A 26,233-nucleotide genomic window follows, 5' to 3' on the forward strand; every position below is an offset into this window, starting at 1 on the left:
AATTGCACTGTGGTTAGACAGCATGAACTACACCTTTGCCACTTCTAATTTTGGATTAGAGCCTGTTTTGACAGACACAGAACAGTGATGCCTCTTTCTTTCTTAGATCCATTTGTTCAGGAGATCTTTTCCCACCCTTCCACTGTAAGACAGAGTCTATCATTAACAGTGAACGGCAAACAGATCCCGTCCCCTTAGCCAATCTGCTAGCTGGTGTCTTTTGACTAATACTCAAGAGTTATTGAACATGCTATTGCTTCCTATCATTGTTGATTTGTTTGTTTGTTTGGTGGGTTGGTTGGTTTAGTTTGGTTTGGGGTTTTGTTGGGGGAGGAAAATCATGTTCAATATTTTCCTATTCTTAACTGGCTTCTGGGTGTGGTTCGGTTCCATAGCCTCACAGTTATATTTCTCTATCCCTTCCATCCAGAGGCTTCCTTTGGTCTCCTCAGTGAAGCTGGTTTAGTTGTTGTGAATTTTTTTAACTTGTTTTTATCATGGAAAGTTTTTCCTTTTTATACTTATGGCTTAGTTTTGCTGGATAAGTAGTCTTATGTGGCATTTGTCTTTCAGAGCCTGAAATCCGCTTTGCCAAGCCCTCTTGGCTTTAAAGTAGCTGTTAAGGAGCTGGAGAGGTAGCTCAGTGGTTAAGAGTACTTGTGTTCTTAACCAGAGACTTAAATTTGATGTTTTATGTTTCTTGTGTTTTTGTTGGGATATGTTCATGAACGTTTAGGTGTAATTTTTTTTTAATTGCCCTTGTTTTCTTTCACTGGGTGTGTTGTAATATTCCAGTTACCTGAGGACATGAATGCCTGTGACTCTACCTCCAGGGTATCTGACACCATCTTCTGATCTCTGTCCCCTGCATTCATATTTCCATATATTTGCTCAACACATGCATGAATAAATTTAAACGAGTCATTGAGAAATATGCAGTTTTTCTTACAGGCCTGGCCCTATGTCTTATTTGGCATTTCTGTCTTACGGATTTCATTATACTTTCTTTGCTCTGTATATCCAGTGTTTTGACCACAGTATTACTTGGGAAAGTTCTTCTGGGCATGTTTGTTAGGTGTTCTAAATGTCTCCTGGAGTTAAATGGGTGTCTTGCTTCCCTCATCTTAAATATTTTCTGTTCTGGGTCTGTTGAAACTGTTTTCTATGCTTTGGTGTGAAGTTCTCCTTCACCCATGATTCATGAATTTCGTGTTTTCTTGTATTCCAAGGACCCAAGTGTCCTTTTCTACTTGTTAACTTTTATCTCAATCATGTCTGAGTGTTCAAATTTCTCTACTGTCTGTATGTTCAAGCCACAATATTCTGTCCTCCTTGTGATCCAGTTTATTGATGAGTGTTTCCATGGAACTCTGTGTTTGGTTTATTGAAATTTTCATTTCCATTATTTCGAGTGTTCTGTTTCCTTCTTGACTTCCACATTCCTGTGGTGTAGTCACTATTTCATCTAGCTGTTCTCTTGGAAGCACATTCATGAGTTTATTTGTGTACTCCTTTGTTTCTGTGAATGTGCTTGTTCTTTCAAATTGTCTGGGATTTCATCTAATTCATTCTATTTTTTTGTTTTGTTTTGTTTGAGACAGAGTATCTCTATGTAGTCCTGACTGTCCTGGAACTTGCTCTGTTGATCAGGCTGTCTCTGCCTCCAGAGTGCTGGGACTAAAGGTGTGTGTCACCACCACACAGCCTAGGTTTGTTATTTTTTAATCACCTTCATTCTTTCATTGAGAATGTTTGTATTATTCAATAAGAAGTAGGTTATAGTGGAATTGAATTGGTTTTTCTATCTTAGACTAATGTTCTGGGCACTGGACTCACTTCCTGTTAGTCCCCTGAATTTAGGATTGTGCCTCCAATGCAGTAACTATAGAGATTAGGCCCATATAAATGTATAGTAAGAGTCAGTCTCCCCTTCAACTCTGATCATGTTTGGAAGTGTGGGGGCACAATAGTGTAGTATTTACTAAGGGATTAGCTTCTGTACGAGTAGAAAGAACAGTGGAGGGGGCTGATTAGGATTAGAGAAGGTAGAAAAATACAGAAAAGGTCAGAAAGAAAAAGGAAATCAACAGTGGAAACAAAAGAGACATGGGACAAGATGAGGCGTCGTTAGCTGACGGTGGGATGAGAGAAGTGAGGGAAAGAGGGAGGCTGAGACCCAGAAATCCACAAACAGTGGAGGAGAAGAGTGGGTGTGGGGGAGACAGAATGGGAGTATAAGACTATACAATAGGACCCAGCTGGCCTGCTGCCTATCAGTGTGGGCTGAACGGAGACAGTGTGGGAATATGGTCTCTTCCTGCTGGCTGTACCTCGGATTTCTCCCTGTCCCTCCTCTGTCTCACTTACAACCACTGCACCCCTGGGCAGGACTGTACAAGGTCAAGTCACAGATGCCACTCCCATCAGGAGTCTGGTCTGTTGTAGAGACTGCCACGTGTTCTAGCAGTCTCTCTGGGGGTTGGGATTTCAAATGCTTTGGGTGGTCCTTTGTAAAGTGAACCAGATGTGGGTCATGGAAGATCTGGTACCATCAAATCGCTCAGCCAGGAGTTTTTCTCTTAAAATGTTCCCCTCCAATGTCAAAGATCTTTTCCTCAGAGTGACAACTTAGAGCTCTCTCCTGCCTGCCCTCCCTCCCTCCCTCCCTCCCTCCCTCCCTCCCTCCTTCTCCTCCTTCCTCCCTCCCCTCTCTAAGCCTGTCTGCTACTCTGAAGTTCAGTTTTTGAGGCTCTCCATCTTACCCTTGGCTCCAGTCATTCCCTTACTGGGAACAGGGTATCCCCAAATTTGCCAATCCCTGTAGGACGGACTCTGCTTTTTTCTTGTTCTGTTTCTAAAAATTAACTATTACTCTGTTAGACTAGTTTTTCAGATGCCAGTTACCTGTCCTGATCACTATTATCTGGCTTTTCCCTGGTTTATTTCCTGGAGATTCTAACAGACTGCGCCTGCTTGTTATCCACCATCTTGGATCCCATCTTTTGAACAAAGAACTAGGATGTAAAATCACCATACCAAAAGCCAGTTTGTCTTTTTAAATACTAAAAAATTCCCTCAAACTAAGTTTCTTACATGTACATGAAGAAAAATGTTTTTATGATTAAGCATATGTAAACTTTTTAGAAGTTCCATGGTTTTGATTTAATCAGTGCATTTTACCAATCTCTGTTGGTGGCTATTAGGTTATTTCCAGTTTTATGTGACTGTGTGGTTTTGTGTACTCTTTGAAGTATGTAAGAGCTTCAGCAGAACTGATGAGCTGATGGTGAGGTGTATTTTTAGATGTTGAGTTGACTCATTGAAGTTCCCTTCTTGTCACATCTGTCTGCAGTACCTCTGTCCATGACCTTACCATTTTAACATGTTCTGATATCAAATGTTGTTAGTTGTGAAAACACGCCATTAGAGTGTTGTGGGAATCCCCACTGGGCTCTGAAAAAGCGAAGGTGTTTGTTTTAGAATACTGTTTTCTGATCTGTTCTAGTGAATGCAAATATCATGACTTCATTTCTTTAGCTTGTTCACTTTGTTACTTTTATTTTTATGAATAAGATTTTAATTTAAAGGAGCCGAATGCTCTCCGTAATGTGTGAAGTCAATGCAGTAGTATGGAAATCTGAATGTTGCCTTCCCCCATTCCTGAGCTAGGAACCATGCTGATCTGCACAGTTCCTCTAACATGGCCTCCATGCTCTAACAAACCAGTGGGAGCTCCAGTTTCGGGCTCTTTTATTTGTTGTGTTTTAGCTTTTCATTTGGCTCTTAAAAATCACATGTCATGGTCCTTCTGAGGTCAGAAATAGCTATTATATTCACTCTGCTAATGATTATATAGTGTGCCACCAGCTGAGATGCTGTAGTTCAAATGGTGCTTTGTGGGTTGGTGTGGACATTATTGCCAGCGATGCTGGAGATGATGTTGTATGTATTGTTTCTGCCTCCACAGACCAGATATTGAAAAGTGCAGTTGTAGAGTCATGAGAAATGTGTATCTTTTTGTTACTATTAATAGTTACCATCAGATTGATTTCCCAAAGATTTATAGCAAACCTCACTATCTGCTTGTGCTGGTCCCTAGCTCCCTGGATGGCACCACATGTTAAAATGTTTGCCAGTGACGTGAAAAATGCTATCAAGTTGTTATTTTATTTTTTCTTGCTAATGAATTCAATCAGTTTTCCCAGTATTTTAATTAATATTAACATTTTATTTTAGATTACCTGCCTGCTGTACCTGCTCCCCGGTCTACTCTTGCTCACTGCCCTTATCTCCCTCTCTGCCTCTGTCTCTCTTCCTTGAACTTCTTTTGTGGTACTGAATGTGGAGCCCAGGTCACACCTGCTGTGCTGACCGAGTGCCCCCCACTAACTGCATCTCTAGTCTTTCTTTGGCTCTTTGTATTTTCTTCTAGATGTAGGGGAGCTGTTTCCCTTGCAGTCTTGAGGTTTCTTATTTTAAGAAGTTTATAAAAATGTTCTAGATCATCTTTTTATGGATGTTTTCCCTGTGTCCACTTGCCATGCTCATGCATGTGTGTGTAGACCGAGGCACTGAAGCAGCTGTGCTCTCAGTCTCTTCCCACTGTGCAGCTGCCTGGGCGTCAGGAAGTTCCTGTGTATACTTGGCATCTGGCGCTTTACTTCTTATTAAGTTCTAGGACTTTATTTGATTTGTGCAGAAGGTTTTGAAGTAATAAAGTTAATTACAGTTCTAAATATAACCATATAGAGCAGAAAAAGAAGCTCAAATATTCAGCTTTCTGTAACGGAAAGAGCAAGACTGTAGAGCTCCCGCTCCACCTCCTCACAACATAATCCAGTCACCTTCAGCAGGTTGTTTAGCATGCCGCTTCTGCCCCACAGCTGCTCCACTCAAAGCTATCAAAGCTAGCTTGTGTTTTTTAAGAACTTCAAAAAAAAAAAAAGGCATGAGGGCCAGAGAGATGGCTCAGCTGATGCCATTAGTTCGGTCCCCAGAACTGAAGCATACCAATCCACATGTGTTCATAATCCCAGTATTCCTGGGCTGAGATGGGACATGGAGACAGGGCCTCTGCCAGAAGCTTGTTAAGCCAGCTGGTCTGAAATATGCAGCGTGCCAGAAATAGCAAGAAAGACCTCAGGAAGGTAAAGGTAGAGAACCAACCCTTAGTGTCCTCTGACCTTGACCTGTGATGTGGCCTGCACACATGAGTAAGAATTATAGAATTAAGAATTATATGTGCAGAATGCCTGGCCTACAGTCAGCACTCATTCCATAGCATCCAGCATTATTTTTAATGTTGTGGTAACAGGAAATGTACTCATGACTGCAGATTATATCTGTGCCAAACATAAGCAAATAAATGTCTTCACAAGTGATCATATATTATATACAAGATGAAAAAAGTATCCAGTATGCTAATTTAGAGATTCAGACAAGTAGTTTTATCTGAAAAATTAACATCGACAGCATCTTGTCAAATTTGCCACTTCTAGGAGGTTTTTCTGTCCTCCTCCCCCCTCCACATTGCTAGCCATGTAGACCTTAACACAAATTTAAAAAAGAAATGTTTATTTGTGGACGAGGATTACAATGAGTCAAACTCAGGGTTAGGGAATGTTCTGCCATGAGTATAATCCTTAGCTGCTGCCCAAACTACTTTATTAGATAAATAAGGAACAAACAGATGTTCTCTAAGGGCCATGAAAGGTTAAGCTAAAATGGCTTTTTTTATGTAGCTAACCAGCAGCGAGGAGTGAGTGTCAGAGGAGAAAGCGTGTTTAGGAAAAAGGCTGAAATGGGCACCTGGACTAAAGCCATCACCAGATATGGCCTGGCTCTCCTGTCGGTCCAGTGGTCCTTGAAGGTTAACTATGTCTTTATAGCTCTGGGCAGATCATTGGTCTTTCTTAATCACAGTCCTGAAGAAGCCAAGGTAACTTGTAAAAGTTTAGAAGTGAATAATACTCTTAATGAAGTTACATGCATAAAATGAAACATTTACGAGATTGAGCCAAAACAAAACGGAACACCTCTTTAATGGCTTGAACCAGATCACGAGCCTCTACAAAGGTCTTTAAGGCTAGAGCAGAACTGACCTGCACATTTTACTGGAGCCAGAGGAACACCCACAAAAGCAGCTCTAGCGTGGCTATAAGGAAACACACCTAAGATAGATCGTATTCTTCTTTCCTACTAAGTTTTCATCGCTAACCAAATTTTTTAAATCTAGCCTCATATTTTGTGATACTATTTTTTGGATTTCATAAAGGATGGTGAAATTTAGACTCTTGTACTATTTTTATATTTTTGGCTGTGTATACAGTAAATACTCTCTGTAGAGAAAATGGGAGATCGGGCATTTTTTCTATGTAGTTTTCCATTTCAACAAATGATGACCCTCGACCATGCAGTCAGTTCACTCCCAGATAACCGTCTTACATTGGCAGACATGCATCATGCACGCATCTTTTGTCTTTGTGTGTGCGTTTGCTTTTGGAGACAGGGTCTCACCATGTAACTCTGGCTGACCTCAGATTCACAGTGATCCTCCTGCCTCTGCATCCCAGGTGCCAGAATTAAAGGTGTGCGCCACGCCTGGTGCACCATGCGTCTTAGTAGTTTTAAAATACGTACGTAGGGGAACGTCAGTTGAAGTTACTGTTGATATTTGCTGTTGTTCGTAATTACTTAATATGAAATTCAAAGAAATAGCTCAATAGCAAAGGTACTACATTTTAAAGAAAAGAACATCATGCTTTAAATGTCTGTTCTACCAAATCACTGCCATATTGTCGGAAGATAGCATTACCATTTGTTGGGTAGCACCGACTCCAGGTTCTCACTGTCCTCATGTCATGTCACCTTGGTGTTTGACAACAGAACTCTACAGATGTAAAGAATTTTAACCATGCTGGGAAAACCTCAAATAGTGAAAGACTTAAGAAGAATCACTGATTGTTTTGCATATACACACTTTTTATATAAGACATATGTGCCTTTTTAGGAGGAAAACCAAATGAAGATGAGAAGGCATTGCTACTTCAGCACTTGACAAGTCCCCTAGGCTGCTAAGCCACTTTTCAAAGCTTATTTACAAAGGATACAGAGCTGGCTTGAGAGATGAGGGAATTGGATGGTTAAAGAAAGATAATTGCAGTAGGCAGAAGACGGGACAATGAACAGGGCCTCTGAAATTGGGGACAATGCATAATACCTCTGAAACTATGTGTTCAATATTAAGTTCACAAAACCTTATCTCGGTGAGAGCCCTAACAGCTGATTTGTCAAGAGTCGATGAAGTGTTGCGTAAGGTCCAGCCCACCTCTGTTCGTGTTTCTCTGTGACTTCAGATAAAAGCAGAACATAGCTTTATACAAATTGTCTTGTCCTGTTGTCTTTGCTGCCTTTTTAAGAGATGTGTTTCAAATGCTTTAAGGACTTCAAAAAGGATTGTCTATAAGATGTCATTCAGGCCTTTATATAAAATATTTATAAATAAATAAATTTCAGAAACTTTGCAATCTATTTTACATACTACATAAAATGATGAATGAAATGTTCAATTCACTCTTGAACTGGTGAATTGGACAGACGTCATGGCCAGGACTGTACAGTGGGATGAGAAAAGAAGGGTAGGCGTTCACAGGAGTGTCATGTTTCGGGAGTGGGGAACAAATAAGGAGGAGCCTTGAGTTACAAGTATTGGAAACCATGAATTGCTTCATGTAGGTGCCCACACCTCACTCCCAGGGGCATATCTATTAATAATATCCTTGGGAAAACTGATGGTTTTTGTTTGAGTAAGACAGTTTTAGTTTTTCATGTCTTTCTATTACTATTGTTGTTGGTATTCAGAGGGAACTAGTTAGTACAAGGGAGATGGGTCTTATGTTCCTACTGTAATTATGTTTCTGTAATTCTGCATTGATTGGGAGACTGCTACAGAGACATTAAATTGTGATAGATCATCCGGACACTGATCACCTCTGTGGTACTAGCTGAGATCTTGAGGCTGAGAAATCCAAGGACCCTTTGTAAATATGGTTGTTTTGGTTTAGTGCCACTTAGATTAGAAAATAATATTTAGATTTTGCAGAATTTCTTAGTGGTTTTTGGTGGGGCAGTACTTGAGGTCCACCCAGGGCTTGTCTACCTGCTGGTGAGAAGTATCACAGGATCAGTTTTAAAACTGTGCCTACCTCAACATCTAAAACAATAATGACTTCAATTCACACATCTTTTGAATACATGAAAGATAGGGTGTCTTCATGTAATATACCCTCAGAATGGTGCATATCTATCTTGCCTTGGTGCCTTGAATCTAAGAAACCTAATTAGGACCCAGGGTGTTAATGACTTTAGTGCCCTGGATGGTATTGTATTGTTAAAAGGAGACAGTGTAAAGCATCATTAGTGAAAGGCTAGTATAGGTCACAGGAGAAGGAAATAGATCGACAAGCCTGGGGTCACGGTGCTGTGTCTTCAGATGAGAACAACCTCAGTATTAAATGAGAGGAAATATTAACACAGAGGAGCAAGATCTTAGAGGGGTGGGGGGGCAGGAGAGGGAAGCATTGGACAGCGGGAGCCACTCTCTCCACTAAGCCTGGAAGAGCACGGCAGTGACTGCAGATAGAAACCGGCGTCGTGAAGACTTCACGGGTTGCACAGTAGGGCCTGCTGCTCTTTCTTCATATGGCAGCACCACTGCCATAGAAACCGCGATAGCTTCTCCTGCGGTGATGAAGCAGGCAGCCAGGAAGTGAGCACACACCGGCGATGCCGATGAGCAGGTGAGGCCGCACGGCTTTTGCCTCGAAGCACAGTGAACCTTGACACACACGTGGCAAATTCCTGGCCTGCACCAGAAGGGAAAAGAAGAGAGTGTAAGACGGTGTATGGTTTCCAGGTCTGATGACTGGACGATTATATAACATGCTGGTGGTGAGGAATACTATGAACACTCTATGCTAATAAGTAGAGCCCGTGAGGAGCCAAGAGAACACCCTCCCTTCTGGAAGGCACCTCAGTGTCGGGTGTGGAGGAGTGCGTAGTCTGTACCAGAGAGAGTTGTAGGAAAAGAAGTATTTTTAGGGAAGAACGACATTGCCGTTAAAGCTGGTGGGTATTCTTAGTAACCCAGAGGTGGCGAATATTCTGGGTAAGAAATGAACGGCGTGTAAAGGAGGTTTGTAAAGCAGAGTGGGACTTCCACGGGGCACAGTTGGAAAGGGTCAGGACTGTGGCACTATGGCCATCAGAGAGGATTTAATGAGGGTGAGAGAGTGGGCACCCCAGGAGGTGAAGTGTGGCCCGATTTTAGGAGCAACGCCAGCCTTTGAAGCTGAGAGCCCAATGCAGCTATTTCTGCTTATCAGAGGAGGTAGGAGTGGAGGCATCTAATCCTGGATGCTTCTGAAAGCCAGAGCAAGGCATGGTAGCCTCAGACACAAATGCACAGAATTCCTGGTGCTGCTGTTTCAAAGAAACACGGAAATCGTTTTCAGGAGGAAGAGAACTAAAGCCTGGGAGTTGAAGCAAAGAGGAAAACCTAAGGAGGAAGGGAGACAGGAGGAGAGAGATTTTAAGCTACATGAACTTGCACAACAGATGGATATGTTTAAGGGGGAAAGGAGACTAGAAATCTCAAAAATAGAAAATATTTTCTTTGGGACAAACCCAGTGTATGAACTAAAGCCTAAACAAGGCACTGATGATTTAATACTAAGGAATTCTTCATGGCTATGGCTCAGAAAAATAAAAGAGAAAACCTTAACTATAGACCGAATATGTGGATCAGTATTTCACCTGAACAGAACAAATAGGCGGAATGAAGCCTTTACACTGCACTGTTGAGCTGAACTAGACAGGAAGGTGGGTCACAGACGCTGAGCCTGGAATGGGGCATCCTGAGCCCAGCAGTCAGACTGATTTTCTCCCTGCAGAGGGCTGGGTGCTGTGGCCTGAATATAAGATGTCCCCATGTTCCTACACTGAGGGCTTGGTGCCCCTGCTGGTGCTGCTGTTTTGAGAGGTTCTGGAAGCTCTAGGTGGAACCTAACAGCAGGAAATAAGGTCACTGGTGTCCTTGCTGGTGTCTCTGCCCTGACTCCTCTCTGTCCCTTTCCTCTGCTTTCTGGCTGCCATTGGGCCTTACTCCTCCCCACCATGATGGACGGACACCTGAAGCCATGAGTTTGTTGCTGCCTGTGGCCTGCATATGAGGGCTGCTCAGAGTGAAGAATCCTGGTCCGGTGAGAAAGCCCCATAGAATTCCAGCTTTACCACAGGGCGGTGTTTCCCATAGAAGACAAGTGGGACTGTGCTAGCAAAGAAGAGTTCTTTTCCCCCTGAGAGTTTGATGTTTGTGAAATTCTAAAACCTTAAATAGCCACTACACCCAAAAAGTAAATGTTAGTGATTGAGGAACTAACAAACCAAAGTATAAGCCAGGTACACTCCCAAAAAGGAGGGAGGGAGACCAGATCCAATGCAGTGAGTGCCGGGAGGTGGGGGGACCTCACCGATTGCCAGCTGAGGTGGAAGTTCAGCTGCTTTGAAAGATAATCCAACAGCCATTAGGAGCTGGAGAGAAGCTCAGCAGCGAAGAACACTGTCTGCTCTTCCAAAGGACCCAGGTTCAATTCCCAGCACCCACGTGGCAGCTCACAGCTGTCGCTAACTCCAGTTCCAGGGGATCCAACACCCTGACACAGACATGCATGCAGACAAAACAGCAATGCACATAACATAAAAATAAAGAATAAAAAGAATCTTCTGTGATAAGATTGTTTTTTTTTTTTAAAGAAAATAAAATTGACGATGTGTATCCCTCTAAGTAGAAATAACCCTTCAGTATCCGCTCTGAAGAAGCCTGGCTCGTATGCACAAGGTTTAATCAAGAATGTTTGTTTTACAGAATGCTTATAATTGCATAAGCGATTAGGAACAACTCATAGGTCCATCATGATGAGAACATAAATACGTGTGGTGTTATCATAAAGTGGGGTATTATTGATCACTGAAAATTAATGAGCAAGAACTGCCCATACTGATACTGATAGCTCAGAATCTTAATATATTAAAATAAACCTGCAAAGGATGTGTACAGCATGCTATTTACATAAATATAAATATGTAGACTCGGTAACATAAATATTCATGAGAATAATTTACATCAGATCCAGAAGAGAGAGGAGTGAAAGCCAGGAGAAGAAAACCTAGGGCTATGATTGTACTTTAACATAAGATATCAATCTACAGGCTCTTAAGGCAGCAAAAGCAGGTCCTAGCAAAGCAGTGAGGCTTGTTTTACCTGCCCTATTCCTCACTTTCACAGAAGTTGATTGCTTTCTTATCTGCACTTTTCCTATGTAACCGAAGTATCTCACAATATCCAGAAACTGGGTGAAAGAAACTTCTGTCACTGAAAAAGGAGCCAACATGAGGCAGGCCAAGGTGGGGCCCATGGGGTGTTTTGTGTGCAGAGATTCATCATAGCTGAGTGCCTGTACAGAAGGAAGGAGCAGCAGGAACAGGCAGGAAGGGTAGAAACCTCAGTGCAGAAGACAGAGCCTTAGCCACGCCCAGAAGGAAGAAGCATCTCTGGACCCAGCCTTTCCAGGACTCTTTAGGAGGCGTGGCCAAAGAGTGTGCCCATGACAAGGGGTTCTTGGGGTCTTGGTAGTAAGCGATCTACGGCCGTGAACCCTTCTCCCTGGACTGGGCAGGCCTGTCCACCGTCATCATGAAATGCAGCGTGATTTCTGTTGCCCTGATGTTCCCTCGGTCTTTATCGATGCATTTATGACTGCAGTGAAGTTAAGATGAAGAGCCTTGTAATGCATGCACAGATTATCTCTTAGAGCATATTATTGGTACCTTCATTTTCTTGGTAAGGCTGTGGCTTTATTGGCTGGACTTTTAAGATAGTCACATGTTATCTCTGCAGATTCTTTACATTTTTATCTCCTTACTACTCCTTCCCCTTAATTTAGATGCCCAGTCCTGAATACTGATTAAGGACCAGTCACATTTTTATGTTTAGAGGATAACATATACAAATGATATCTCTGTTTAATTATCTTAATGAGTTTTATTTTAGAAATCATTGGATGTGTTTTTGTATGACTACATAATGCTACCTTCCTCATCAGTCAAAGTACGCAATAGGGACAGAATTATCAAATTCTTAAAACCCGCTTGTTCTTCTGGGTCCCGGTTACATAAGGTGATTGGCTTGTATTCTGTAGAAATAATATTTATCTTAAACAAAACGAACATATATTTTATCTGAAAATGTCCACGAGATAACAGTTGCCTAGCCTTGCTTTCCAGCTTCCTGGTCCTCTGCCTTCGGCACTGTGATGATGTCCTGCTAGTGAGAAGTGTGGATCCATAAGCAGAGTGATTTTGAAAAATAAGTGGGTAATGTTCAATTGTGTGGACTCTGGGCCTGCCTGATAGAGGTACAATACAGACTTTGTTCTACCCTTTAGGGTGTTATATTGACTCCAGGGAGTTCCGGCACGGATTCCTAGGCCTCCCAACCACTCCACGCCTATCCTATGGCTGTTTCTGAGTTGCCTCAGTGCTCCTGGTGACACACAGAATGTGCATGGGGGTGTGTGGGGGGGGACTTGACCTTGAGGCCTGATTTAGGAAGTGATGCCAGTAGGCCGAGGTGAGGGAAAAGAGGAGACTCCCTTTTCTGGAGCCAGTGTGAGGTGAACACGTGAGTCGCTGGCTGGCTGGAGTGTGTCTTAGGCCAGGGCAAAGTTACTTGCTCTGGCTATGAGTAAGAAATATGAGAAATTGTGTCTTGTCCCTAACTCCAATGAGAGATATGCTCTACAGTCTTTTGAAAGGTGGTTTCAGAGGTCAGAGGAGATGCCACAAACACAATTTAAAGATCTACCATGATAGGTTTTTTTTTTTTTCTATAAAAGGAACTTATTTTTTCATGGCTGTGTTCTTACTTGAAGTCTTGCTCCAATGGAGTAACTTGGATGGCCCTAAGTGGAAAAGCATGGCAGCCCCAGTCCCTATTTGTCACTGAGAGCAGGGTATGAGCAATGTCAACAGAAACTTGGGGACCTGGGAGTGCCTTCCTGGACTAACTTGGTACAAATGGCCAGTGTTGTGGAGAGAGACATATCTAATAAACAGCTGAGCAAAATGGATAAAAGAATAGATCACACACACACACACACACACACACACACACACACACACACACGCACACACTCTAAAACATTGCAAGATGAGCATGATGCTCTCCTTAACTTACCTTAAGTTGATACAGAGCAGCCTGACAAGTCCTGTCTGGTCTTCTCTGCCCCCCCCCCCCCATCGTAGTCATTATTGCAGCACTGTTTGCCAGCTGCTGTTCATCCAAGCCTTATCCAGCGAGCCTGCACCTCCGAGTTCACTGGGAAAGGATCTCAGGACCAGAAAGTGATGAGCAGTTGAGGATCGCTTCTCTAAAACTATTCTAAGACTGGTTCCTTTTCTGTGCAGAAACTATTATTTTCCTCGGGCCCATCTGTTGATACTTGGGCTTGGTTCCTGAGCTGTGGGTGTTCTGTTTAAAACGTTCTTGGCAAGTTTCTTTGTTTCAGGTTTAAATTTGGATCTTTAATCCCTTTTGGACTGATTGTTGTACAGGTGACAAAGATAAGAATCTAACTTCATTCTTCTGTAGGGAGAAAGCCAGTTTTGCTAGCACTGTTTGTTAGATAGGCCATACCCCTCCTTCCCAAAGTATATTTTTTACTCCATTGTCAAAAATTATATGTACATAATTTTGCTGTTTTATTTCCTGTTCTTCTGTTCTATTCCATTGCCCTATCCATTTACTTTATGCCAATACCAGGCTGTTTTCATCACTGTAGCTCTCTATAGTATAATTTGAGGGAGTATATTGTGATATCGCCAGTATTATTCTCATTCCTTAGGATTGCTTTGGCTGTTTGTGATCGTTTGTGGTTCTATATAAATTCTTTTATTATTTTTCCTGAACCTTTGAAATATGACATGGAAATTTTAAATGGTATTGTGTTAATTCTATAAATTAATTTTGATAGCATAGACATTTTCATAATATTAATTTTCCCTACCTAGAAACATGGAATATATATATTTTGTTTAGTATCTTCTGTCATTTGAGGAGGTCTTTCACATCTTTGGTTAGATATGTTTTTTAGTGCTTAATTTTAACTGGTTATAGTGGCAATTGCATTTAATCCCAGCACTTGGGAAGCTGAGACAGGAGTAGAATCTCAGAGTGATAGGCAAGGCCAGGCCAGGCCAGGCTACCTAAAGAGATAGTGAGACTGTCTCCTCCTCCATCCCATATGTGCTCTTGTGCATATGCACACACACACACACACACACACACACACACACACACACCTTAATTAGTTCAGTGAGCATAGCTAACAGGCAACCCACAGAGTGGGGGAAAGCCTTCACCAGCTACACTGCAGACAAGAGACTGATATTCAGAATCTATAAAGAATTATAAAAACTAAATGATAAAAAATAAGTAAATGAAATGACCAATCAACAGTTGGACAAATGAACTGAATAGACAGTTTTTAAAAACACAAATGGCAAAAAAATAAAACCAAACCACAAATAGCCACAGTATTAAATATCCCCAGCCACTGGGGAAATACAAATTAAGACTGTTTTAAGTTTCCACCACACTCCCATCAAAATGACTATCATTAATAAACCTGACAGCAAATCTTGGAAAGGATGTGGAGAGAAGGAACCCTTATCCAATGTTGCAAATTAATACAGCCATTGTGGAAATCAATTTGGAGATTTCACACACACACACACAAAGTCTAAAAATAGAAATACGATGTGTCCCAGCTGGGCATCTACCCAGAAAATTCCCTACTCCACCATAGAGATATTTGTACCCTGTTCACTGATGTTTTATTCGCGATAACAAAGAATTGGACGACTTAGTTGTCCATCAACAGATGAATGGATAATATATATATATATATATATACACACACACACACACACACACACACACACACACATCTATGAATACTATGCTCTAAAGAAAAATTAAATTAAAATTTTGCAGGAAAATGAATGAACTTAGAATGTATAAAATTAAGAAAGGTCACACAATTGGAGAAAGAAAAATATGTCATGTTCTCTCTCGTGCAGAATCTAGACAAGAATGTGTGTATATATAAATGCATGTACATGTGGGTACAGATATAATACACATGAATAGAGAAAATAGAAAAAGTTAACCATGGGGATGGATGTGGAAGAACTGAAAGCAGGTAATAGATACAATTCATGAAAGAATATTAAATGCAATTGTTTTTCTAGCTCTAATTCTGTAATTTTTTGTGGTGGATAGGTGCATAAATATATTCAGTACTGAGTAAAAAATGTGAATGAGAAACTCCAGCTTCCGTTCTAAATTCCTCTTCCAACTGTGTGGAAGCTCATGAGTTGTATATAGACTTCAGATCTGGCTAATTTTGGTTTGTGTTTTTTTTTTTATATTCAAGATTTTATAATAAAAGCTAAAAAATAAAAATACATGTAACTATTTTAAGAATAGTCCATGGAATTTACAAAACCAATGCTGTCAAGTAGTTGCTGCAGAGAAGTAAATGTTCTGACAAACAAATATTAACATAGTCATAACTATTTCTTTAGTGTTCACGCGCCTGCTATGTCGAGCTATAAGTCATTGTCAAATTAAAGTACTTGCATTTGGATAGATGTGTGGGAAGATACCATGGTGCACGAGACCTTGGTGTATTTTTGCAGATATCAGTTCTAACTTGAAGTTTTAGTAAGTAATGCGTCTGCTTTGATCTTTTGGTGCTTGATAGCATGATGTGCTCTCTGTTTATCAAGTCCAGTCAAGCTAACAAAGAGAAGCATAAATTAAGTATAACCACCTAATCATAAAATTGGTTTGCTTTTCTGATACAGCATAAAGAATATTTCTCTAGACATCTGTCCCATTTCCCAGGACAAGTTCAGAGTCCACAGTCCAGCATGTTCTTTTTATTTGTGTCTGCAGGGTAGCAAGATAGATACATTGTGAATAGAGCAAACTCTTTTGTCTATATTCTAGAATGTATGATAGAATACACAGCCAGACACTCACTGTGGCGTCCGTGGATCTCCATAGTGCAGTGACTGTGTCAAGCATGGTACCGTGATTCCCATCATGGAGATCTCTGTGTGGTTTTAGTGTGGTATATAGCAGGGGAGATATAAAAATTAGCCACCGAGGAGGAGAAGCTCCAGATGTTTGCTGTGTTCACATGTAAACATCAGATAAGGGTCTGCACACCCTTTGTTTAATGTTACACTCTGAAGAGTACTGTTTAAAACCTTACTAGAATTGAAAACAGAGGGCTCATAAGCAAGCAAGAGACCCACGTGTGTACAGTAATTGCTCGTAGCCTTCAGGACCCGAGTGGCACACGCCTCGCTGTAGCTTTATGTGATGAGTATGTTCCTGTGTTTCCTGTGACAAACATGAATCCTTGTCTTCCTGAGCAGCAAACCTGGTCGCCTTATCTACCTTTTATCTCCTTGACTCACAGGAGCTTCAGTTCCAGCGACTCACCCGAGAACTGGAAGTGGAAAGGCAGATTGTTGCCAGTCAGCTAGAAAGATGTAGGCTTGGAGCAGAATCGCCAAGCATCGCCAGCACCAGGTACAGGGCCAGTGGCTCTATCTTTATGCCCCAAATTACATGTCTCGGTCGGTTAGCAGGGCTGCAGCGGCCCATCCTGTAGAATGCTGTTCCTGTTAACTTCCATTCCGAATCAGACACCAGAAATGCCTGTTCATTTTCCTTGTACGAAGCCGCTGACAGTATTGATTGTCCTTCAGTCCTGTGCCGAAGTGTCTGATACAGCTCTGGTAAGCTCGTGCAGCAAAGGAGGGCTGCTGCCTTGAGAAACGTGACATCTTGCATGCGTGCCATTGATGGACAGGTCACACAGTTAGTGGCTAGCTGTTTGGTAGAGTTGGCTGGTGCTTCAGCAACATGGCACGGACTTTTAAAGCTAATACATATCTCTAAGTAAAATGGACTAGTTGGCCTTTAGAAAGGCTTTCAGTTTTTCTAAAATCTGTGAAACCGCTTTATAGAACAATTATACTCAAATAATCCAAAGTGTTCAATGTGGTAAGTACAAAATGATCACATTTTTAAGGTCGAATACAGTAATTACAAACAGCATTTAACTGAAAATAATATTTAATCACAATTTTTTTCTATTTAAATAGCCTCTTCTACTCTTTAAAAAGATCGCTATTGGGTAAATTACTACCATATATTCAATGCCTTAATCCCTGCTTATCCGTAGATCTGTTTCTTAAAAGTTAAGGATCACTAGAAGAATGCATTATTTGTAACAGTCACAATTTTAAGCGTATGTGACCTGTAACCCTACAGCCACAAATCCCATGAGTCATATCTAACTAATTTTGGTTATTAATTTTGAATTATTCTCCCCGGTTTCTGCTGTTACTCATTGGAGACATCATCTTCCTGACTAAGATGCTGCCTGTAGCCTCTCTTTTCTAGTTAGTAGTTGGTATGGTTTTTAATCTCTCAGACTTGGTTTACTTGAATGCTTCAGCCTCAGCCTTAACCAGTGTGCGCTGGGGTGTTTAAGCCATCAAGCATACAAATAAAGTCAGTAGGACTATTGAAGGGTGTAAACACAGGTGAACCTATTTTTTTTAATATCTGGGAAGTCTTTTCCTTTTTTCCATTTGAAAACATGTTTATTTATTTGGTGTATGTGAGTGTGTGTATGTGTGAGTGCTCATGCTGTGGTGCACATCTGGAGGTTAGAACATACTGCAGGCATTGGCTCTCTCCCTCTTCCGTGTTTGTCCCAGCCAGGAGTCAAAGTGAGGTCATTAGGCTTGGTGACAGGTGCCTTTCCCACTGAACCATCTTGTTACCTATGTAGTCTTTTATACTAAGAAAACTTACACATAAGCAAGGTGTACCATTATAAATATAATATATAACATATGCTACCACATATTACAATATTATATATTCTAAATTATGCCTTATGGTAACCAATGAAATAATTTACCAAAGGAGGGGACATTATAAAAGCAAAAATTATCTTTAATTCTAAGCAATAGTTTTTTTTTAAAGCTATCAATAGTTTTAGCATTAAAAAGAGAAATCTACAGATTCAGGAATATGATGCTATGAGTGTTTTCAAAAAGGATGGGCCAGATGAATAGAAAAATCTTTATAGTAGTAAGAAAATAATCCAGTATGGGTTGGGCAGGATGTCTGGCACTGGCAATAGCTGACTCAGAAAAAGTCAGATTTATCCTGCTAAACTTTAAAAAAAAAATCCATATTAATAATAAAAGTTTATATCTAGAGAAAATGAGGGGAAGAGCCACTAAGCTTTGAGCTGCCTTTGCAGAAGCTGGAGCGTCACCAGACCCCCAGATAAGCCCTGGGGTCGTGTTTAATGTCCATGCAGGGGCTAAGGAAATGAAGACTTGGCTATGTACAAGTTGGTGCATTTGAATTTGATTATCTCATTAAGTTGTGTCTTAAAGGGCTACACATAAAACACGTACCATACTCTTGCTATTTGTGGATTTGAAGTCCAGTGAAACTGTCCCCATTATTCAGGAATTCCTGTCTTTGGAACCCTCACCTCTAAAAATGAGCTCACAGTCAGATTTTGTAAAGCATAACACCCCCCCACCCCGCAAAAGAATGGGATTTTCCAGTGTGTACCTTTTCACAGACACATCCACATGTACTATCTCCTTCACCAGAGCGGAGGAGCCCTAATGAGTCCAGCACACAAAAGTAGCACAGACTCAACAATGGGGGCGTTGACGGGGGTGAGGGGCAGTTTTACATGCTACACTGCATTCTGATTCAGTAAAAGTTTGCATTAAAATTTTTCGTTGGGGGAAGAAAACTTGACAATGAATAAGAAATCAGTAGGCAGAAAAACAGAGTCCTCTTCCCAGCTCCCCAAACCAGAAGCCAATGTATTAGGTATCCATACAATCCCACAAATGGACCTTAGTTTCAGGTGTCCTTCCCCACCCCGACCCCTGCTCCCTGTTTGATTCTCTTATTCCAGTCTCCCCTCCTTGTCTATTCTTTTTTTTTTTTTTTTTTTTTTTTTTTTTTTGGTTTTTCGAGACAGGGTTTCTCTGTGGTTTTGGAGCCTGTCCTGGAACTAGCTCTTGTAGACCAGGCTGGTCTCGAACTCACAGAGATCCTCCTGCCTCTGCCTCCCAAGTGGTGGGATTAAAGGCGTGCGCCACCACCGCCCGGCTCTCCTTGTCTATTCTTAGATATCTATTCTATTTCCTCTTCCTAGGGAGAGCATCTCCCTTCTGTCCCCTGCCACCACCCCCAGTTCCTTTCTCTTGACCTATCTCTATTGTAGCTTGCTTATCAATGACTTAACTGCTAATGTTCACATTTAAGGGAATACATACCATATTTGTCTTTCTGGATCTGAGTTATCTCAGTCAAGATGATTTTTTTTCTGGTTCCATCTATTTACCTGCATTAGTTTTTAATGGTGGGGTAATAGTCCATTGTGCAAAACGTACCACATTTTATTAATCCGTTTATCTGTTGATGAACATCTAGGCTGTTTCTAATTTCTGGCTGTTATGAATAGAGCAGGAATGACCATGTTTGAGCAAGTGTCTCTATAGCATGATGTAGAGTCCTTTGGGTATATGCTCAAGGGTGGTATAGCTGGATCTTGAGGTAGATCAGTTCCCATCTTTCTGAGAAACCGCCACACTGATTTCCATAGTGGCTGTACGAAGTTTGCACTTCCACCAGTAACGGGGGAGGAGTGTTCACCTTACTCCACAACCTCGTGTGCCTGAGTTGTCATTTGTTTTAATGATTTTAACCATTCTGATGTGGATAAGATAAAGTCTCAACGTAATTGGGATTTGCATTTCCCTGATGATTAAAGATGTTGAACATTTTTAAAGTGTTTCTCAGCTCTTTGACTTTCCTCTTTTAAGAATTCTCTGTTTAGAACTGTACTCCATTTTAAATCGGCTTATATGTTTCCTTTATATGTAGTTTTTTTTTTTTTACTTTTTTATTTCTTTTGGCTATTAGTCCTCTGTTGGACGTGTAGCTGGTAAAAATCCTCCCATTCTGTAGGCTGCCACTTTGTCCAAATGACCTGTCCTTTGCTGTGCAGAAGCTTTTCCGTTTCATGGAGTCCCATTTCTTAACTGTTGATCTTTGTGCCTATGTTATCAGTGTTCTGTTCATGAAGTCTTTTCCCATGCCAGTTATTCACACTTGAAATTGTTCATAAGTGAACTCGTGATAAAAGATCATAAACAATATTTTGGAACAACCCCAATCTAAGATAGCGATACCTTCTCAAAGGAAGGAAGAAGTTACCAATTACTAAGCTTTGGCCAAATCTGTAAAATTGTATTTAACAGAGCCATCTGGATCAAACGTGACCAAATATTAACATCTGTTGAGTGAGGGTGTATTTGCTATATGCATGGCTTATAAACTTTAATTTTTAAGATATTAATTAAGGCTATATAGTTGAATGATATGATTAAATAGATTTGCTTTAAAATCTAACATAAATACTGTGGGTAACAGTATAATTACTGTCAATTATTTTCTATTTTGTGCGTGTTTCATGTTTGCTTCTTACTGTCTCATGTCAAAAGCCACCACATTGCTGGGGCTTCATCTGTTCACGCAGGCGATGTCGCCCCTCAGTTGTGGGGAACATCGTTTGGCCATCTGTAGGTGGTAGATGCAAGACACACGAGAAGGAACCAGGCAGCCAAGCAGATGTGCTTTGCGGTCTTTAGCGTTACACCTAGGTCAAGGTTCTTCATTCATTCCATGCCCCCACTCAAGTCTCATCTCGGGTCCGATCTCCTTGTGTTCCTGATGCCCCAGCTAAATGCTCTCCTTTCCACAGTCTTTCCCACATTCCTGGGGGCAAGTCATTTCCCTCCAATGGACTCATAGCTGTTTGTGTGTGCCTGTGTTAGCTCATTGTGGTGCTGAGGCCCAACCATTGTGTGCCAGTGGCTTAGCTGCCCGTCTCCCACCCCAGTGCTCATTAAATGAATAGTGGGCCTTCCTGAGGAACAGCAGCTTTGGGGTTCACCAGACGATGTTCTGCAAGTTCCTCACTTGGTATCCTTGGCATTTACCTTCTGCAGAACTTGAGGGTATTTTCCAGAAGATCCACAAATGCAGTAGACACAAGTGCTCAGCTCTGAGGGCAGCATTGCTGCACGTCAGTCGGGAGCCATTCAGAGGATGTTAGGACAGGGAATAGTGGTGTTCTGTTGTCTCGTGTGAGAGACGCTCTACCCCTGCGAGCCATCTGGCCCCTTGCTGTCCACTTTGGAATCAGCGTATAAAGATAAAACTAGAAATTGGCTCTGAGACTCAGATCCCTCTGCAGTCAGCCTCCTGATTGACTCAGAGGACACCAGTAGAATCCCTGCTCAGAACCAGGAAGCTTCCTTTGGGATTTTTTTTCCTCCATTTTTTTTTTATGTGTGAAATGAGTTTAATCAGAAAACAGGCATTTTATAACCAGTTTTCTTCCTTAAGGTTTTGATTTGTTAGTGAAGATAAGGAACTCTGTGAGACTGTGTAACATTTTGTCTTCTAAATATGCAGCAAAAGAAAATAAAAAGTATATTTTATTGGCGTTTCAGTCGCACATAGTTTTTGCCATTTCTGTCCTCACTCTGAATAAAAGGGAGGTAGCACGATGAGGTCCTTCCAAGGGACACTGTTTCAGCAGTGAACAGTTCAGTTCCCTTGCACTTGAGCCTCATCTGCTGTGTGCCCCATTCAGAACTTTAAGACAATCTCAGTGAGATTGCTTAGATTTTCTGTTAATCACCCCAGAAGATGTGTTCCAAGCAAAGCAGTGAAAAGATGATTTTATATGATTTTCCATTTGTCTTATGTTCTGGCATTCCAGCATATATAAACTATGGTACTGATAGACTTATAAGGTTCCTGCTGTGGACTCGGTGGTGTCAGTATGCAAAGGTGATGGATGATACTAAACATCTCACTTCAGTCTTGAAATGCCCTTAAAGTGGGTGAAGGTGCTCATTCTGAGAACACCGTAGCTGGTCTAGTTAATATTTCATCTCATCTAAATGCACTTGAAACATCTTTGAACATATAAAAACTAAAAATAAAGTGTGAGGATTAGGGGAAAGTGGAGGTAAAATTTAGAGAGATAGGATGGAGCCAAGACTAAAATAGAACAATAACAAAAAATGTATATGTAGCATGCATTGCCTTGCTGAGGTTGAGAGCCAGTTTTGCCCCGAGCATCCTAGCAGCCTTGCTGGAGACAGAAGCAGTCCTGATGTAAGTGTGCGCTAGATGGAAGCAAACCTCGCTAATGAATGTCACAGTGTCAGTGTATAAGAGGGAAATGAACCAGGCTGCTCAGGAGGATCCTCCCATCCTGGGTACCAAGACTTTGGTGGTTTCTCCTGTGCAGTCACACCAGGAGAGCACTGTTTGACCCTCAGTGGTCTCCGCCAACAGACTGCACAAACAAGTTCATATAGGGCCATTTCTCATTGCTAAATGGCATCTAGATGGATGAAATGGCACCTTTGCTAAAAGTAATTCCCCTGGGGGCCAATTCTGACATCTAGCTTGGCTCAGGGTGATATTTAGCACGTGTAGATAGATGGATTGCTCTCCGGTCCGCTAAGCAGGCAGCCTACCATGACTGCTTCTGCCAGCATAGTTTTTGAGAGTCATGGCTGGTGAGAGATGCTGAGATGTGCGGTGCCCTGTTTGCAGTTCACTGAACAGGTGTGTTATATGTACGTTCGTGACAGAAACGGCTCCCAGGCAGCGCTGCAGTAGGCACAGCACAGCATGCCATGAGAGAGCCTCACAGCGCACAGGAGCCCCACAGAGCAATGCATCCTGTAAAACGTGCAGGTTTTGATGAAGATGGGATTTGGTCCATTTCTCCCTACAACAGCATCAGTGGAGGATTCTGCTCACGGTAGTTAAGTTTAGGTTTGACTGGGTAATGTAACAGTAGAAATACTTGGTAGCCACCACAGGACGCTGCCATCTGGACTCTGCCCAATTCTTCACCCTGGAACCTGCTCTCTTTTGTTCCTGAGAGCATGGAAAGGGGGTAGAAGGAATTTGGTAACCAAGACCATATTCTCAGTCTGGATTTTATTGACTGGAGTTAAATAATGATCACCTTAGACAATTTATAAAATGCAAAGGACAAAAAAGAGAAAAATCTATAATCTTGCCACTCAGAGATAACTACTGTATTTTAAAGTCAGATGTATTGAAGTATAAATTGCAGCCAATCCACCCCTTTGTAGTACAATTTTATGATTTCTAGCTGACACAATTGGCATAGAATTGTATGGCCACCTCCTCAATCCACCGAGAGTATTTTCATCAGCCTCCCCAAAATGTTCCAGCTGCTTTTAAAACCTTGCTGCATTTCTCTCTTCAACTTTTTCTTTAAATGAAAGTATTTCCCAAGAGTAGCTTTTCTTCTTATTCTTCATCTTGCACTCTGATATGCCAGGCTTATTAGTTGAACAACTTTTAACAGCCCCTAATTGTCCAAGAAACCCCAGGGAAGCAATAGCTTGGAGCCCGAGGGTGCTCATTTGGCAGTGGGTCAAGATTCCTGCAGCCTTCCAAAGGCAGGGGCACAGTGAGCGAAGGGCGGCCAGGGGAAATCCTCCCTACCAGCTGAAGGAAGCAGCTTTCAGGTGTACAAGGAATGCCTGGATCCACATCTCATTCAACAAGGAAATTACACTAGTTGCTCATCTCGTTGGGTCACCGCAGGAATAGGAAACAGAGTTAGGATAGAAGTCAGTAATTGAAAATGCCTTACAATCCTTGAGACTAAGTTTCAGTGCAGGATTTGAAAGCTGTTCCTGGTGACAGACATGAGATTTATTCTCTGTTGCCCAGAAACTCACCTTAACTGCTGGTCTTTGTTTCTCAGTTACTTCAAGATGAGTTGTAATTGGTAAAAATGTGTTTCTTTGCAAGCTATAGATCTATTTCCCAAACTTTATCTTATGAATCACAATATTTATGAAGATAAAAGTACTCAATTTCCATCTGCATTGAAGTAAAAAAAAGAGGCTAAAGTTGCAGACTGTATTTTTATTTACCCATGTGATGTTCAAATGCACTTACCTTATATGGAAGCACAATGTTCTCTACCGGCAGCTGCTGCTACCTTAAAGCTTGCCAATTGCAAAAACCTGTCCTTATAGCTGCATAAAAGAAAAGGGGGTGCGGGTGGCCCCGTTGACATTGTTACCATCACATTCGCCCCAAGATTCTCGCTCTCATCTTTTTTTTTTTTTTTTTTTTTTTTTTTTTTGGATTTTCGAGACAGGGTTTCTCCGTAGCTTTTGGTTCCTGTCTTGGAACTAGCTCTTGTAGACCAGGCTGGCCTCAAACTCACAGAGATCCACCTGCCTCTGCCTCCCAAGTGCTGGGATTAAAGGCGTGTGCCACCACGGCCCAGCTCTCATCTTATTTTAAAATCCCAGTCAAGTAGAACTCTTGATGGTTTCAAAAAGGCTGTGCGGCCTTGACAGTCTTATTGCCACTAAGTAAAAGAACTGTTAGCTTTTAATGAAAAGAGTTGATTCCCCGCTGCCACTGAAGTCCTTGGAAAAGTGTCATGGCTTTGCATTTTATAGGGTCATCTGGGTGCCCATCAGGCTTCTGTGGATAACCACTAAAGATTCTGAAAGTGTTTGGGGACCGACAGTAGCAGTAAAGGTTTCTTCATGGTTCAGATCTTTTTCCATGAATATTTTTTAAATCATTGTAAAATAAACTGCCTCAAATAATGCCTTCTTTGAAATGAAGAGTCTTTGAAAAGATTGTCTGTTCCTTGACATTTACCACTTCGGGAAGATATTTGACATTTAGTGCCTTCGAAACTTGGGGGATTTTTATTATTGTTTTTAGATGATTGTTTTAATGAGGTAATTCCATATAACCTTCAGATTCGTACTTTCAAAGTACAGAGATCAGTGAGGTTTAGTACATTCATAAAGATGTTCACCCATTAGTGTCACTGCCCCACCCGTTCCCTCTCTCAATGCTGGGAGCTATTTCCTGTCGCTGTGGCTCCATTCCGGATGAGTGTGTGTGTGTGTGTGTGTGTGTGTGTGTGTGTGTGTGTGTATCCTGCATTACATTCGGTCCTTTATATCTGATATCTTTCACTTCGTGTGTTCAAGGTTCATCCATCTTGTATATTGCTTACCTTTTTATTTCCAAATAATATTGCATTTATATAGACAAGCCATATCTTCCTTGATGGAGGAAGGTCATTGGCTAATAAAGGAACTGCCCTGGCCCATTTTATTGGTTAGATTATAGGTGGGAGGAGTAAACAGAACAGAACGCTGGGAGGAAGAGGAAGTGAGCTCAGAGAGACTACACAGCTCTCTCGGGAGCAGACGCCTCAGAGAGAGACGCCATGCCCCGCTCCCGGGATGAAGCTCCGACCCAGGATGGACTAGGCTAGAATCTCCCCGGTAAGCGCACCTTGGGGTGCTACACACAGATGATTAGAAATGGGCTAAATTAATATGTGAGAATTAGCCTAGAAGAGAATGGGCCAGTGTTTAAAAGAATACAGTGTCCGTGTAATTATTTCGGGGCATAAGCTAGCCGGGCAGGCGGCTGGGGTGTTGGGGACGCAGCCCCGCCGCTGCCCTTACTACTTCACTTCCTTGCCATTCATTATTGGTCACTGTGAAGAGTGCTGCCTTTGACTTTTAGGGGAACACCCAGGGTGTTTGCTACAGCTCTTCTCGGGTTAGGGCACTGGCAAGTCCAAGCGAGATTCCTTTGGGCCTCTCTGTCCATCCTCCTGCTTTCCGGGGTTGTTGGACTTCTGTTTTCTATCACTGCAGTCCTCCTCTGTGCGTAGTAGGTCTAGCAGTTTCGGTGCTGGTTAGACTTACTAGATCACGTTTCCTTATGTCCTGTTAGATCTGCTGTCTGCCGCCTACCTTAGCAGTCAAAGGTCAAAGCTCCCAGACTTCATTTATAATTCAGATTAAATGAAGAACAAACTCTTTAATATTTGAATGTAATTCAGAAGCACTCTTTGGGATTTCCACA

General features: G+C 41.7%; 1 protein-coding gene across 15 annotated transcripts in view; it reads left to right on the top strand.

The window, feature by feature from the left end:
* Positions 1 to 26,233, top strand: part of Pkp4 (plakophilin 4) — a 213,896-nt gene that overhangs the window by 102,764 nt on the left and 84,899 nt on the right. For 14 of the 15 annotated variants that reach the window (XM_041631443.1, XM_041631444.1, XM_041631453.1 and 11 more), the window contains one exon: positions 16,611 to 16,723. The exons of the other annotated variant lie outside the window; for it this stretch is intronic. In XM_041631443.1, the coding sequence (XP_041487377.1) occupies positions 16,611 to 16,723 (113 nt within the window). The remainder of the gene's footprint in view (positions 1 to 16,610; positions 16,724 to 26,233) is intronic. 15 annotated transcript variants of the gene reach the window in all.

This window comes from Microtus oregoni, unplaced genomic scaffold (assembly GCF_018167655.1).
Source record: "Microtus oregoni isolate MIOR12 unplaced genomic scaffold, Mior012 000037F_ref0000500, whole genome shotgun sequence".
NCBI lineage: Eukaryota > Metazoa > Chordata > Mammalia > Rodentia > Cricetidae > Microtus > Microtus oregoni.